This window comes from Rhineura floridana, chromosome 20 (assembly GCF_030035675.1).
Source record: "Rhineura floridana isolate rRhiFlo1 chromosome 20, rRhiFlo1.hap2, whole genome shotgun sequence".
Classification (NCBI taxonomy): Eukaryota; Metazoa; Chordata; class Lepidosauria; order Squamata; family Rhineuridae; genus Rhineura; species Rhineura floridana.
In genome coordinates this window covers 21,250,342-21,265,933 of record NC_084499.1, presented here as the reverse complement: position 1 = coordinate 21,265,933, position 15,592 = coordinate 21,250,342, and the positions used below count along the sequence as shown (strand labels likewise).

General features: G+C 50.3%; 1 protein-coding gene across 3 annotated transcripts in view; it reads right to left on the bottom strand.

Moving 5' to 3' along the window:
* OLFM1 (olfactomedin 1) overlaps positions 1–15,592 on the bottom strand; it is a 49,781-nt gene that overhangs the window by 19,650 nt on the left and 14,539 nt on the right. The window contains exon 1 of one of the 3 annotated variants that reach the window (XM_061603748.1): positions 11,268–11,472. The exons of 1 other annotated variant lie outside the window; for it this stretch is intronic. Coding sequence is in view for 1 of the 2 variants with exons in the window: in XM_061603746.1 (XP_061459730.1) it covers positions 6,784–6,933 (150 nt within the window). In the remaining variant the exon portion in view is untranslated. Of the gene's footprint in view, positions 1–6,783; positions 7,036–11,267; positions 11,473–15,592 lie in introns of those variants that run through there. One more of the 3 variants, XM_061603746.1, reaches the window with a different exon arrangement.

Below are 15,592 nucleotides of genomic sequence, written 5' to 3'. Positions count from 1 at the left end.
TATCAGCCACAATGGCTAGCTGGAATCAGCCTGTTTACAGATGTAGTCTACTACCCCTGCATATTAAAGGCTGGAGGCAAGGAAAGGATATGAGGCTCTTGAATTCCGGACTGGCTTGCCAGTTTCTTTCGGGTGCCTGGTGGCGGAAGTGGTGCTGCTCTACCACAGGTCACTCTTGGGGGAACTTGACCTTTTGGTCTGCAGAGAACGTGATGAAGGTTCCTCTTGAAAAGAGCCATAATCGATGGGAAACCCGTTCAACCAAAATCCCCAAGTACTGAAAGAGGAACCCACATGAGCATATTGCAAGTGCCTCCCCTGGCCTGGCCCGGCTCTCTGAACCTTGCCTTCTTTAGGATTCCTTTCACCAAGTCTCTGTGAAATCTCTTTTCTATGCCCTTAATCTGAGCATGGGGGGAAAAAAACCTAGGAGGGCTACCAGCACACCAAATCATGTCACTTAATCAGGGACACATCCCTGAAGACAGCAGAATCTGCGCCATGCCCTCAAATCGCCGTCTTGCTTGCATGGAAAAGCTGTACAGGATGAGACGCTTAAAGACATTTCTTATCCTGGACTGTGAAGGTCCTGGAGGATCTCTGCATGTGAATCTCTCCCCCCCCCTACACACTCACAGCACATGGTATGAGAAGCATTATTTAATCAATGCCTGGATAGAATGGCTGCTTTGAAAGGCTTGATCTTTCAGCAGCAGGTAGCATGGGGTTTTGCATGCAATGTTACTCTTACTCAGAGTAAACCTATCAAAATTAGCAGGCATGCCTCACTTATGTCCATTCATTTCAGTGGGCCTACTCTGAGTAGGATTCAGTCTGATGTAGCCTTTTGACAATACTCTTGGTTCAGGGGGATAACTAACGTTTTTGCAAGCAGCTGACAAATGGCAAAAATGAAACATATTTATTTTCTGATGGGTAAACAGATCTCTATTTAGTTTAAACATTTATATTCCACTTCCCCCCATCTAGGCTTCAAAGCAGCTTGCAACGATAATAATATACAACACACAATATGTAAAACATAAACTAAACCACAGAAATGTAAAGCCTCGGGAATTTAAAATCTGCAAAAAAAAAAAAAAAGTAGGACAAAAGCAACCCATCAGTCAATTGTATTTCTGCCTGGTTATTGAGATTCGTTTAAAAGGGGCAGTGAAGCATCTTGTTCAAATTTCCCAGGTACTCAGTGTTCCAAAGACTGGCTCCAGGGACTATTTTTACTAGCTACATAAATAATTAACCACTTTGAAAGGATCTTTGTGGCCAGTCTGTTCCCTGGAAAGGGGGGAGGAGGAGGAAGGGGGAGCGAACTGGCTTGCAGGACATTAAAAATACCAACCGAAAGAGTTGCTTCCATATTGAATCTGTATGTTTTCGAGTACTGCTTTAAGACCCCAGATTTTGCTTTCCATGCTTCGAATGCTGCTGCCAGTCAGAGTTGACCAGGTTTCCCCCAACTTCATACTTTCTAGATGTTGTTGGACTACAACTCCCATTTTCCCAGTCCAGCAAGGCCAACAGTCAGGGATGATGGGAGTTGTAGTCCCCACCAGATTGGAGAAGGCTTGTGCAGTCAGTCCTGGGATGGATGGACCAATGGTCTCATTTGGTATAAGGCAGATCATGCACATGTCAGGCAAAGGCTAACTGGAGCTTCCTTGCCTACAGACCCTAAATTGTTGCCCCAGGAGGACTCACAGGAGTGTAGGAGGCTGCCTAAAACTGAGTCAGACCATTGGTCCATCTAGCACCTGCTTTGCACTCTGCCTCATGGTAGCTCCAGCCTGTTTCTGAGTCCAAACCACTCTATGCCCAGAAAAGCTGGATCCTGGATACAGATCAGCCAATCTGGGTATTTTACCTTTTATTCTTTTTCCGCTAGACATGGGAATAACAAGTGGCTCTGCAGGACGCTGTAGAACTGCCCCCTGGCTGGATCTCGGTGGGGATCTCCTTCAGCAGCTGCTTTGCCTTCTAATTTTTCTCCCGTGCTTCTGCCCTCAAGACTTGGACACCTGGGTTCAAGTCATCACCCAGCCGTATTGCCAGCCTTAGGGCAAATCACTGCTCTCAGCCTCACCTAACTCCCAGGGCTTTGTAAGGATAAGAGTGGATATCCCTTTCAGGCAGGCCAGATTTTGCAAAAAGATTGTGTATGTAAAGTACTTTGAACACCCAGTATATAACACAGACCCTCTATACAGTACACATTTGCTAAATGATACAAACGAAATTGCTGCTAACCCTCAGTTAGAACATCGCAGGAGTACATCAGTACATCCACAAATCAGAACTCAAAATTCATTTTAAAAATCACAAGGACACTGAATCATTAGATGTGTTATATTCATTCCCTCTCCCCCCCCCAGAAGCTGCCTTATACTGAGTCAGACCACTGCTCTATCTATCTCAGTAATGTCTACACTGATTGGCAGCAGCTCTCCAGGGTTTCAGGTGGGGGTCTCTCCTTCTTGAAGCACTCTCCCCTGCTGTGGTTTCCAGCCACTGGTATTCAGAGGTAGATTGCCCCTGGTCATGGAGATTCTACTGTCACAGTAGGCCTCCATAGAAGAGCCCTGCAGCTGGAGCAGGCCGAAGGGGGCCCCTATAGTCCAGCATCCTGTTCTCCCCAATGGGAAGCCTGCAATCAGGACCTGAGCAACTCTCTGCACTTGTCATGCCAAGCAGCTGGTTTTCAGAGGCATATTGCTTCTGGCAGTCCGTGACCCTCCGCTGAGCACAGTTTGCACATTCAGCGCCAGGTCACCAAGCTCCAAGCGATGCCACTCTGCAAAATCAAGCACTGCATAAGTTGCATGTGTGGACAGTCTTCAGACCCGTCACCAACAGGCAGCTCTGTTCCAAGGACACCTCTGCAGCCATCAGAGCGAAAAGCGATCAATAGCCAGGTGCAAAGTGGGCTTTGCCCTCTTCCTGCCTGAATGCGATCCATCTTCCAATGGCAGCACCTCCGTGGCTTCTGGTGGCCACATGCACATGCAGTGTTGTGGCAAGTAGGGATGAAGGAGGAACTCGGTTTCAAGCAGGATCTGTCAAATCCACCCTTTCCGAAATTAGATGAGAACCAAAACACAGGCACCCTTCAAAGTGCACACCTGTCCACATTTTGCAATGCAGTTCTTCAAGCAAGGAACCGAAAGGGTGCTTTAAAATGAACATATTGGTGAAAGTAACGAATTAGTTATATTTACATTATAAGTAAATATAAGTAAATAACTAATATGCATTTTGTTAGGGGAAACTGCTTTAAAATGTGTATATTTGTCAAAACTTCATACAAAAATGTGCTTATTAGGAGAAATTTGCATCAAACCGCTGATGCGTTTCCATGACAATTAAAAAATAATAATTCACAAACTGCTGCGGAAATATGGAGCTCTAAATTGAAGATTGGAAAAATCAGAAATGGAGGGCACCGGAGCTGACAGATTCCTCATGACAAGCCAACCGTCTCTTCTGAGGAAACAAACAGACAAATAAACCTGAAAACATGCCTGAATTATCCCAAATACAGACATGGCGAAAGAGCAATCGAAGACAAAGGTCCTATGTAGAAAGGCTGTGACTCAGTGGCAGAGGGCCCGCTTTGCATGCAAAAGGCTCTGGGCTCAAGGGCATCGCCAGGCAGAGCTAGGAGCAACTCCTGCCTGAACTCCTGAAGAACTTTTGCCAGTCAGTGTAGGGAATACTGAGCTAGATGGACTAATGGTCTGACTCGGTATATGGCAGTTTCCTTTGTTAAGAGATTAAGATGCCTCCTCCTTTCTCACACAGCCCCTCCCTTTCAAAATGCTGTCCCCTGCTTTTGTTTTGCAGACAACGTTCTCCCACCCCAAAAACAGCCTCTTCCCTCTTTTGCAATAATACCAAAGGCCTGGCATCTCTCTGACTACCCCCTTGTTGATATGACCTGGGAACAGGAGAGAAAAATCTGAATGCAGGGGTGGTTGGATTGTTTAAAATCATTTTTAAACCCAGAGGTTCACACACACAACAAGCACTGGTCCATTTCAAAATGACCAAAGCTGCATCTTTAAAAGGCATCAGACCCTTTCCCAGCCACACCAGACTTTTCCTTCCCGAGAGCGTTCAAATAACAATTGCAGGATGAACAGATGAACAAAACAACCCGTTAAATCACCGCACTAATGAGCTCGGTTGATCACAGAAGTTTCTTGGGGAAGAAATTTCATCCGCTGAGGAACAAGCTAGAGAGAATTTGGGTACCAGATTCTCCTCTTTGTGACCCCTGGATGGATCATTAATGCTCCCCTGCTCAGCTAAGGCATCTTTTGTAAAGGCCAGGAACATCCCAAAGGCATCCGGGTTTCATTCAATTTCATTTGATTCAATCCCCTAAAGAGTCTCTGTTTTGATAGCAAATGCGGGACTTGATTTCTTACACACACGCACAAATTTACAGATGCTTTGTAAATCTGGTTGTGTTTTTCTCCTCCAGAGCTGCACACACACACACACACACACAAATTGACCTAGTCAGCAATCACGTCTAGCACACACACACCCCTTATTGCAACAATCCACACACAGTGTGATTTGCAGCACGAAATCTAGGCTTATATTAGCTTGGAAGGGCGTCCCAGCGCTTTTCAATGGGGCTTAATCCCATGTAAATGTACGCTTGCAACCTTAATTCCTGGACAAAAGCTGCCTTCCATTTGGAAGATGTAAAACAAGACCAATCAATCAATCAGTCAATCAATCAATCTTTTGAGCTGGGGCTGCCTCTTCCTTTCTCTCTCCCATATCATTTTTGGGGGGATAGTGGAGGCAGGAGGGAATGAATGCCCCCCAACACATTTTTGCACAGCTTCATAAACTCCCAAGGTGGGTCAAAATCTACATTTTGACATTGTGCAGGACAAGAGGGAGGAGAAGGAGGTGACAGAAGGGGAAGGGCATGGGGGAATATGGAGAGATGCCGTTCAATGGGCTTAGGATTCTTTACAGCTGGGGATACAGATTGTGTGTGCGGGGGGATCATGCTCTCAAGCACAAAGCACTCACCAGGTTCCCCCCTTGCTAGAAATCCGTTAAGTGGACATTTCCACCCCAAATCACACTCCCACCTCAAAGTGATTTCAGTGCGACTTCAACAGAGAGGCATGCACAGGATTGGGGCCTTAACACAGGCTCTTTTCCAATCATGCTCCCCTGTCCCTGCTCCACAATATGGGTTGTATTCAACTGAGTCCTACTCAGAGTAGATCCATTGAAATGAACGGACCTACAGTAGTCATGCTTAACCTGTGGCGGCGCATTCAGACATGCCAAGACCGTCACTAGATGCTTCAGTCTTGGATGGTGTGCCAGGTCGCCCCTTTAGCCTGTTCTATGGTTTGTGTACTCCCAAAGCTTCCTTGGCTGTAATGGAGAAGGCTCTGTGTGCGCGCGCATGCTTTTGTATGTCCCTCCGTGCATGTGAATAGCAGGCGCTGGCATGAGAATCTTCATCCTTTAGAGGAACCTTTTCTTTAATGGCACCCTGTATTTAATATGTGGCTTGAAGAACTTGCTGACAAGCAATTAGCAAATCTAATAAATAATAATGGTAACAGCAATTCGTTTAGACTGTGGTGCACCGGATTCATGGAGGGATGGAACATTTGGGTGCCACCTTCTCCTTTTCCTGGCTCAGATGGCTGGGTGGGTGCGGAAGGCAGAGTGTGGTAGCCACTCCTTCCTGGCCCCAAACACACAACTCTCAGATTACTTGATGGGTTCAAAAGAAGGCAAGAACAAGAGAGGCTCCTTCAACCCCTTCCCAATATTAGAGCCTCCAAGGATGGAACAGTGAAGAAAGTGTGCTGATGCCTTTGGTCTGTATTCCAGTGCTATTTCTACTCAGCGTAGACCCATTCATATTAAGAGGAAGGGCCCTGGCTCAGTGGGGGAGCATCCACCTTGCATGCAGAAGGTCCCTGATTTAATCTTCAAGTAGGACTGAGAGACACCCCCCCCAGTCTGAAACCCCAGAAAGCTGCTGCCAGTCAGTGTAGACAACACTGAGCTAGACGGGCCAATGGTCTGACTAGGCAGAAGGCAGCATCCTATGTGCCCAACAGTTGACCCAAGTGAGTCATGCCCATTAATTTCAGTGGGTCTGCTCTGAGTAGGGCTGACACTGGCTGCAGCCCATAGAGACCACAGGCCTGCCTGTATGTGGGAGGAGGTGGGAGGGGGTCGAAGACATTGCCAGGGGCTCGAGGGACTCTGAGGACAGGCATTTGCATAACATTTCCATCAGGTGAATTGCGGGTCCAGATACCGCCGGGGACAGCAAGATGGTGGCTGGCTTGGCAGTGCCCCCCCCCGCGCCCTAGAAGTAAAGTGGTATTTTTTTTAAAAAAAGTTATAACAGGGAGGAGGAGGGGAGACGCCCCCCCTAACACCACCCCTGGTGGGGGTTGGGAATAGGATGCAAGGCTCCGTGTGGGGACCTGCCTTTGGGGTCGGCGTTGGCATAGCGGCCCCGCGCTCCCTCCCCCAGGGGGCCCGGCAAGGGTGCTGCAGGGCGGCGCGAGGGGGCTGGGGGGCTCCCCGATCAGCAAGAGCCCCGCCGCCCCGTCCACTTGGCGGGCGGGCAGGCGGGCAGAGCTCCTGCTCGGCCTGCAGGAGGTCCGGCTCCAGTCCGGAGGGCGTCTGCCGGTGGGGCGGGAGGGACCTCTGCCTTTGCTGCCAGCCCTGAGCCGGAGGGAGCCGCCGTGCGCCTCCACTTACCCCGGTGCTCCTGTCCAAGGTGCCCCCCGAGGCGGCGGTCAGCTTGGTGGTGTTGAGCCCCACCAGCGAGGGCAGGGTCTGGGACATCCAGTTGGTGATCATGGCCATGGTGCTGAGGACGACGCCGATCTTCAGCAAGGGCACCGACATCGCGCCGCCGTCGCGGGCCGTCTGCGCCGCTGCCTCTCCGCCGCGGGCCGCCGGGCCGCCTTCATTCTGAGCCGCGCTCCATGCTCCTCCTCGCCGCGCGGGGCTCCGCCGCCTCCCAGCCGCCCGGGCCGGCCGGCCAGCGCTGCCACATCGCCCTCCCCTCCCCTAGCTCGCCGCCCGTCACCCACGCCGCTCGCTGGGCTCCAGACAGCCCCTTGCGCGCCCCGGGCGGGCAGGCGGGCGCAGGGCGGAGCCGCCCGGGAGCGCTTGGCATGCGAGCGGCCAGAGGCGGCTCAGCTTCGCAAGGCGCCGGCTACCCCAAAAGCATCCCCGGCTATGGAGCGCTAGGTGGCTTCGCCCGGAACGGACTGCGCGAGCGGGGCGGGAGGCGGTCGAGCGCGGAGAGGCGGAGCCGCCGTGCCCAGAAAGCGCATTCTGATGTCAAACCTCCCCCCGTACCACCACCCCGGTCCCACCGGCTCCCGCCCCTCGCCCCTCCGCTCTCGCTTTCTGCCGCTCTCTGCTGCCCCCTGGCGGCCTCGCGGGGACGCAGGAAGGCAAGGGGTCGCTTGGCTAAGCTGAGGCACCGCGCGAACGAATAAATCCTGGGAATCGTGTGGAGCCGAACGCGGAGGGGGCGGGGCGCGGATCCAGCCGAGATCCAGCCTCGCTGCGGCAGGAAACAACATTTGCTGCCATTTCTTTTGGCCTTGAAATGTTCTCCACGTTCACAACAGCCTTGACCAAAACGCAAGAGAAATCTTCCCGAAGGCCCCGCTGAGCGCTCAGTCCTTGGGCTGGTCCACCCAGGGGTGTGGGAGTGAGCGGGGCTTCGTTTTCCCCGGCGCTCACCAGTAGCGTAGCGGCAAATTCAGAAGTGGCGGGTCCCTTCATGCTAGTCACAGCCATGCCCCCTCTGCCCCCCTCTCTGCTGCGGGGTTGGGATTGCGATCCATATTAATGCCTTTTCCAACAACAACAGATGCTCCTAGTCCAACAGGCATGAAACAGGAGAGTGTTAGCTACTGAGAAGAGTCTTCCTAGTGGCTGACTCACCTCCTTTCACTCTGATTGGTTCCAATCAGCAGGAAAGGATAAGGAAACAAGTTAGGAGAGTCTTCTCAGTGGCTATGATTGGCTCATAGCATGCTGGAGATATAGGGACCCTGCTCCTAAAAAAGTAAAGGGACCCCAAGTCCCCGGACGACTACTCCTCTGGTCCTCACCTTCCAAGCTCTCCATGCCTCACTCTTTCTGTCTGCACCTCCCGGGATTCTCCCTCCACTGCCTGAGGCAGGGTGGCTCTGGAGGGCAGTTGCTGAGAATGGCAAAGTGGGGAGAGTTGCTGTCGCGCTCAGATCCTATGTGTGGGCTTCCCACGGGGGCGTCTGGTTGGCCACTGTGAGAACAGGATGCTGCACTAGGCAGGCCTCCTTGGGCCTGATCCAGCAGCTGGCTCTTCTGAGGTTCTCCCTCCCCTGTTGGAGGCAGATGTCTCTGAATGCCAGTTGCTGGGTGGGTTTGCAAGTGGGAAGAGCTCGCTGTTGCACTCCTGTCCTACTTGCAGGCTCCTCATGTGTATCTTGTTGGCCGCTGTGAGGGCAGGACGATGGACTAGGTGGGCCTTCTCTGGTCTGATGTTCGATATGCTCCCTCCAGGGTCAGACGCAATGCACCTCTGAATGCCAGTAGCTGGGAATCACAAGTGCGGAGAGTTGCTCTTGCAGCCAGGCTCTGCTTGTGGGCTTCTTCCCATAAGTGTGGGCAATCCTGGACCAATGGCCTGACTCAGTATAAGGCAGCATCCTGTGTCCCTATGGTCTATGCATCCCTGAGTGTCACTTCGAGTGTCCATCATGCACTTTTTCACCTCCCCAGATACCGGAGAAAAGGAACAGTAAGGCTGTCATCCTGTGTCCATTTACCACAGGGAGCAAGTCCCTTTGGACAGCACTGAAGAATCAGCCCTGTTCTTTCTTTGCAAAGAGCTGCTCCTGAAAGGCAATGCTCCCCTTTCCCCCTGGAAACCCAAGTGCAGTCCTCTCCGTAGACAAAGAACGCTCCCGCACACAAATGTGCTCACAGAGATGTTGAGGAATTGCTGGCTTCTGGCGCCACCTTCTAGTGGAGATTGGTTCTGCAGGCTCCTTTCTGGAAGATCCGCCAGAGAGACCAATTCCAACCAAGGAAGTGCCAAAGATCAAAGCTGAAATGTTGCCCCCCCCCAAAAATTATCCACTGTGAATTTCACAGACTGAGCTACGGATCAGGAAGTCCCCAGTGGGAACCGCACTTTTTGACATGAACCAAGTTGGTGAAGGCCGATCTAGGTGGCCTCAGGTGAGCCACTCTTTCTCAAGCCTTTTTTCTGCAATGTGTGGATAAGAATACTGAACTACCTTACAGGGTCATTATAAGGAGCAAAACAAGGTTATGCAAAGGTCAAGCTTTGACAAGTACTGTAAATAATAATAATAATAATAACAATAATAAACATAGACGCATGGAACCTTGAAGGTCATCTAGGCCAAGATGCAGTAGGCGTGTACATTCAGCCTCTCTCTCTCTCCTGCAAAGGAGAGACCACTACCTTCCTGAAGCAGTCTTTTCCATAGATGAACAGCTCTTCCACTGAAATGGATGGACATGAGTCGCTTAGGTGCATTAATTCCAATGGGTCTACTCTGGGTAGATTTAGTAGAATACAACCCATTATCATAGGTGTATCCAGCATGCCATTGTCAGAGTAGACCCTCTGAAATAAAAGGACACAACTTACTTAGGGCCATTTATTTTACATGCCCTTTCATCCCCCCTGATAGGTTGGAGTGCTGAGGCCCGTGCCTTTCCCCTTCTCTTCCAGCAGGGCTAACAGCTTGCACTTGCTCCAGGGATACTTTGGATTGTCTTCAGGCAGGAAGACAGATGCCCTGGAAATGACCTGTGGGCCCAGGATCTCCAAACAGACCCCTTTCCCTCTCGACCTCTGCCAGGAAACTCCCTGTTTAGCTCACTCTGGTCACTCCCTGCCAGAAAACTGACAGCCTTCCTATCTGCTCTGGCCACCCAGCTATGTTTCCACCCACAAGCCTCAGGTTGTTAGAAGCCAAAGCAACTCTCTCAAGTTCAGGTAACTGCAGGAAAAGAAAACCGTTAACCAGAAGAGCAGGCTGCGTCAGGTGACTCAGCAGTCGAAGGAGGGAGAATATGATCCCTCTAACAGTGAACTCCGGTGCTGACAGGACGGCAGCCAGAATGGAGCTACTGAGATATAACTGGCTGATTGATAGATTCAGTTTCTAAACCCACCCTTCACTTATAGTCTTAGGACAGCTTACAGACATTGTAAAAAACAAAGTAAAACGATATTGAACCGAACTTCAATAGCACATAAAATACCATAAACAGAATCCAGTCGTTACAACAACCTAGTAACAGCCATGCTACCGACACTGTTCCATCATGACTGACCCAGCAGCGAGAGAGTTTGGTTTACAATGGGCAGCGATGGCTGGTGCCCACTGGGACTGGTGGCGCGGAAGGCAGGGCACCCAACAGTAGGTGGAGCCAGAGAGCCAACCATAGGCAGAGTCAACGCAGTCTAGTCTTGCCCTGATAAGCCACCCTGCTGCATTCTACAAAGACACAAATGCTAAGGAAGAGGAGGGAGCTGGCGGGCAGGGCCACCCCCTGGACTGGTTGCCATTTCAGAAGGCAGGCATGTGGGGGCTGGCTGAGGGCAGACTGAGGTAGGTAGGGCAGTTCCCCATTCACCTTACAGACCAGTCTCCACTGATGACTGCATGTAGTTGACAAGAGACTATCCCCTTCCAACTGCTTGTATAAAAAAGAGCATCTTCAGCTGCTTAAAGAAAGGTGTCAGTGTTGGTGACGGAGCACCTCTGAGGTAGATAATACCAGAGGTAGGGTGTCGCTACAGAAAAGGCCCTCTCCTCTGTACATGACCCCTGTCCCTCTACCAGGAAGGCAGCACCTGGAGAGCCCCTCATAAAGATCTTAAGGTCTGGGCAGATGGGGGAGGACATGTTCCTTCAGATAATTTGGGGACAAGTTCTTTAGAGTTTTATAAAAAGCAGGCTTAAAACATATAATCAGCCAGTGCATTTCCCAGTATTATATGGGTCCCTCTTGAACTTCTGGTTAACATCCCAGCTGCTATGTTCTGCACAAGCTGCAAATCCCTAAAGAATAGCAACATGTAGAGTGCATTACAAGAAACCAAACTGGAGGTTACCAGAGGCCAGGAAAGGGCATAGCTGGCACCCCAGATGAAATGCAAGGGAATCCTCACTACTGGCGTGCGTAGCCCTGACCTGGTGCCACGCACAGACTCCTTGGAGGATGAACAAGACCCTGAGGAGCAGCCACGCCCCCTGGAACCAGTGCTGCAGATCTCCTTGAAGGGTCCTCCAGAGAGAGACGTGCTGATGAATCCTTGGACCTGTCAGAGGAGACGATGGAACCAGACCCAAGTCCTTGAGAATGGTAGTGCTAAAAGGCCCAGGCAGAAGAGCAATCATATAGCATGTGCCTATGGACCCAGAACCATTGCACTACTCATGAGTAAGGGGTCTACTTATGAGTACAAATCACTGGAACTACTTTACTACCAGCAGCTGTGGCTAGGGTGGGGTCTAGGAGGCCAGAGCACATAAGGCCTCCCTCTGGAGCATTCTGGTTTCTGGAAGCAACATGGGTTTTTGGCTCCTGACTTGAGGGCCTCCTCCTTGGTGAACTCCCTGAGCTATTGTTCACCATGGGCTGTTTCATGACCTTGCTTGTGGAACAAACTTTTGTCCTAGACTGATTTGCTGTGCTTCACTTTGCCTTAGGGAGACCCTAGTCCCTGAAGGCAGGCCTTGGTGCATGGCAATCTCTTAGGTCTCAAGTGACAAAGCTGGATGTAGGAATGCCCTCAAGTAATGTCCGTGTCAGATGGAGGCCAGCCCTTTCTGGGAAAGGTTGATGAGAGGGAGAGTGTTTCTGTTGGAAGTGGGTCAAGAGCAACTCCCGTTTGGGTTCTTTTGTTTGTATTCCAGAAGGAAGATAGAGTTGGGGTCCTCCAGCTGGCTAGGCTTACCTACCTTTACCTGTGCTCTTCTCTCCCTAACTTCCTTTTGTTGTAAACTGATGTGCTCAGGGAAGCTGACCTGTTCCTCCTTCCTTGTTCCTCCTTCGACTGTCTGAGGAGAGAGTCTTTGCTCTCTCTCCTGAGCCATGAGGGCAAGACCCACCTCTGGGCATTGTGCCTCCAACTTAGTTAGCTAGGTAGAACTAGGTATGCCTTTCCTGTCTACCATGTATTTCTATAGATAAAGTAGCTTTTCTTATTTTACTAAGTCTGAAGTCTCAGTGATCTAAATGCAGGGTAAAAGCCTGCTACTTAGGCAAATGCACACACTGGCACACGCAGCTCAGACCGCTCAAACACTCTGCACATGTTTCCATAGCAGTTTCTGGCCCTCATTTGCTGCTTGTTTCGCTCTCACTCACTCATGGAAAAATTGCAACTGTAAAGGCACTTTTCTATAGTCCCAGGAACTTGAAATTTGGTACACATTAGGGTTGTAACATTCTAGGCACTGAAGAACCTGAAAACTGGATAGCTTATGATTCCTCAGAACATGGGACTGAAAATTAAAACGCCATTTGCGGTTAGAAGACTGCACATCTGGGAATTCTGTGCTCCCTAAGGGTTCTAAGCATGCTCATCTGAACACACACAGAAGCCACCTTCAGATGGGGATGTTGGAGGTGGGGGCATGACTTGCCCCCCTTTGCTGTTCTTTTCTTGTTCCCAGATTGGTGGTAGTGATCTCAGCCAATCAGGGATCACAGAGTGAATATGATGGCACGACAGTGCTACACCACCTTGAACATTTTGTTAGAGCTATCAAGCTACTAAAGAACTTTGAAAGTGGATTTGTATTCAGCAGCCCCCAAGTAGCAAACATCAGTGGGAAATAAGAGGGTAAAAGTGACAGGCAGCAGCAGTTGTATTTGGAGCCAAAACTGCTTGAGGGTTTTTGTGTGTGTGGTTTTTGGGGGGCACTGTCAAAATTCACTTCCCTTTTCAGTTAGCATTAGTGCCCCTGGAGAAGTTGTACCCCTCTTAATTCTTCATTGCCCTCTCTTTCTTTCATTAGCTTCAGTTCATATAGCCAGAACTAATTGGCTATGCAGTGTTGTGACATTACTCCTTCCCTCACTAGCTGGGTTCTAGGAAGCTTTGCCCCATTCTCTCAATTGCTTTCATTTGCCCTTAGTGACATCATCCTGTGGCTCAGTCTGATAGGCACTGTAGCACTGCCACGCAATCGTATTTACTCTGTGATCCCTGATTGGCTGAGATCACCCCATGACCAATCCAGGAACAGCAGCAAGGGCATGTGGGAGGGCAAGTCATACCATAAAGGGGTGGGAAAAGACAACATACATAAATTGCTATTTGTAGTCTCAAAATGAAACTGGAGAATGTTCCGTGCTGCTTTAGGATCTGTTTCCAGCCTGTCCGCCTCCACCACACCTGTCACTTTGAGCGCCAGTTGAGGAACATCAAGATTGTTGTGATTCTTTCAAAGCCTCATGGCCAATCGAGTAATGCTTGTCTTCCCACTTGGCAGATTGTCTACGCTCTGCTCATGGATCCTTCTTTCTCAGAACAGCTGGTCCTACATCAGTGATGGAACGGGCCACATATGGCAAAATCAGTGTGGGCTTGAACAATGAAGGCCACAGAATAAAGCAAAGCTGATGGGGAAGTCTTCCTTTCAGGGTGTGCGTGTCTAAATGACAATTAATTTTAAATGGGAACAGGTGGCTCCCTCTTTGGATTTTTTTTTTAATTGAATAAGGATATGTCTGCTTTAGTCTGATTTGCAAATAGAGATTGAGCCTGGACCATCCAGGTTTCTCAGAGGCACACACACAATCCATTCTTCCTGCGGCTTTGTTTTCCCAATAACCACCCCTCCCCCCAAAAATCAGATAAACTCAGCACAAGGGGAGGGGGAAATCCTGAGATAAGCAAGATACAGCTGTTTTCAATTCCTCCCTCGCTAGTCGCTTTGAGAACTCTGGCTTCCGTTGATTGAAATGAGCTCTCCCCTAGGCAATGCCTCAGCAGCTGTGGGCTTTATGGAATCTTTAGCAACATTCCAGCTGATCAGACTTTGGTTTTGTTCTTCAAAGCAAAGGCAAAGGGACTGATAAGGCAGGATAGCATTGGGGGAAAGGGTGCCGCTGAGAGCAGAGGCCAGCTACTAGGCTGGGTACGTCAGGCGATGTGTGTCCATAGGGAAGTAGGGGGCTGGCATGCCCTGAGTCAGACTACTGGCTCATCGTAACTCAGTATTGGCTACACTGGCTGGCAGCAGCTCTCCAGGGTTTCAGGCAAGGGACATTCCCAGCCCTACCTGAAGATGCCAGGGACTGAATGTGGAGCCTTCTGCATGCAAAGCAGGTGCTCTGCCACTGAGCTACGGCCCTTCCCTTTAAAATAAAGATGCCAGTCCCTGTTAAGCAGCATGGTCCTTGACTCCCATCATGCATGACCACTGGCCATGCTGGCTGGGGCTGATGGGAGTTGGGGGTCCAACAACACCTGCCCCTCCCCCCCAGGTTCCCCACCACTAGCACAGAGAGATCCCTTGGGGACTTCACGCTCTTGGCGGCATCATACAAAAGAGGAAAAGCCCTAGAAGAAGCCACTCTGACTTAATCCAGGGGTGACAAAATGGGTGAATTATAAACTGGGGAGTCTGGGAGTCCAGAGTCTGGGAGTTCAAATCCCTGCTTGTGTCTCCTGGGTGTCAAGGGCCAGCTAAAGATAACCCCCACAGTGAGTGGCTCATGGGTTACGTGCCCTGCCACCTGTGCAGCCGTGGGCAAGCTGCATAGTCCCAAGGAGCCAGTTGCCCCCCAGCTGGCAGTTGCTGACAAGGAAGGGGCTGGCTTGTGCAGCTGTGGCAAGCTGAGCAGGCCCTGGCCAGCTGGGGAGGACTAGACTAGCCTCAGAGGGAGGCGATGGTAAACCCCTTTAAATACCGCTTACCATGAAAACCCTGTTCATGGGGTCACCATAAGTCGGGATCAACTTGAAGGCAGTCCATTTCCATTTCATAAATTGGGTTATGGTGGAGGGCTGAGTTCAGATCTTGCCTCTGCCATAGATTAGGTTATCTAAAGCCAATCCGCTCTGTTCCTTTCCTGCTAAATCAATCCCAGCAATTGCTGAGACCCAAAGCTGAAAATTAGGCCACATTTTATTCTTTGCGCCTTCACCGCTCAAGAGCGAGCCATGCGGGTCTGTGTGGCTCCTTGATCTACAGTCAAGTGCGCGACATCAACAGCTTCTCATTCACAGAAGCCAACCTTGGACCCTCCTTTTCCTGTCAATGCCACTTACCCTCCTCATCTGTCCAATTCAGTTAGGTGGCAATTAGTTTTGCATTACTTTGCACATGGACCCTAATCCTGATTACAAAGACAGATAACTCCAGTAATAAATATGACCCAAGGCTGAAAATTATCTCTCTCTCTCTTTTATTGGTGGAAGCTGAAGTTAGCGAAACGTGACATAAATTGGCTTATGAGGTGAGGCAGGTGCTTCTACTTAACGGACTGGAGATCTGCCATT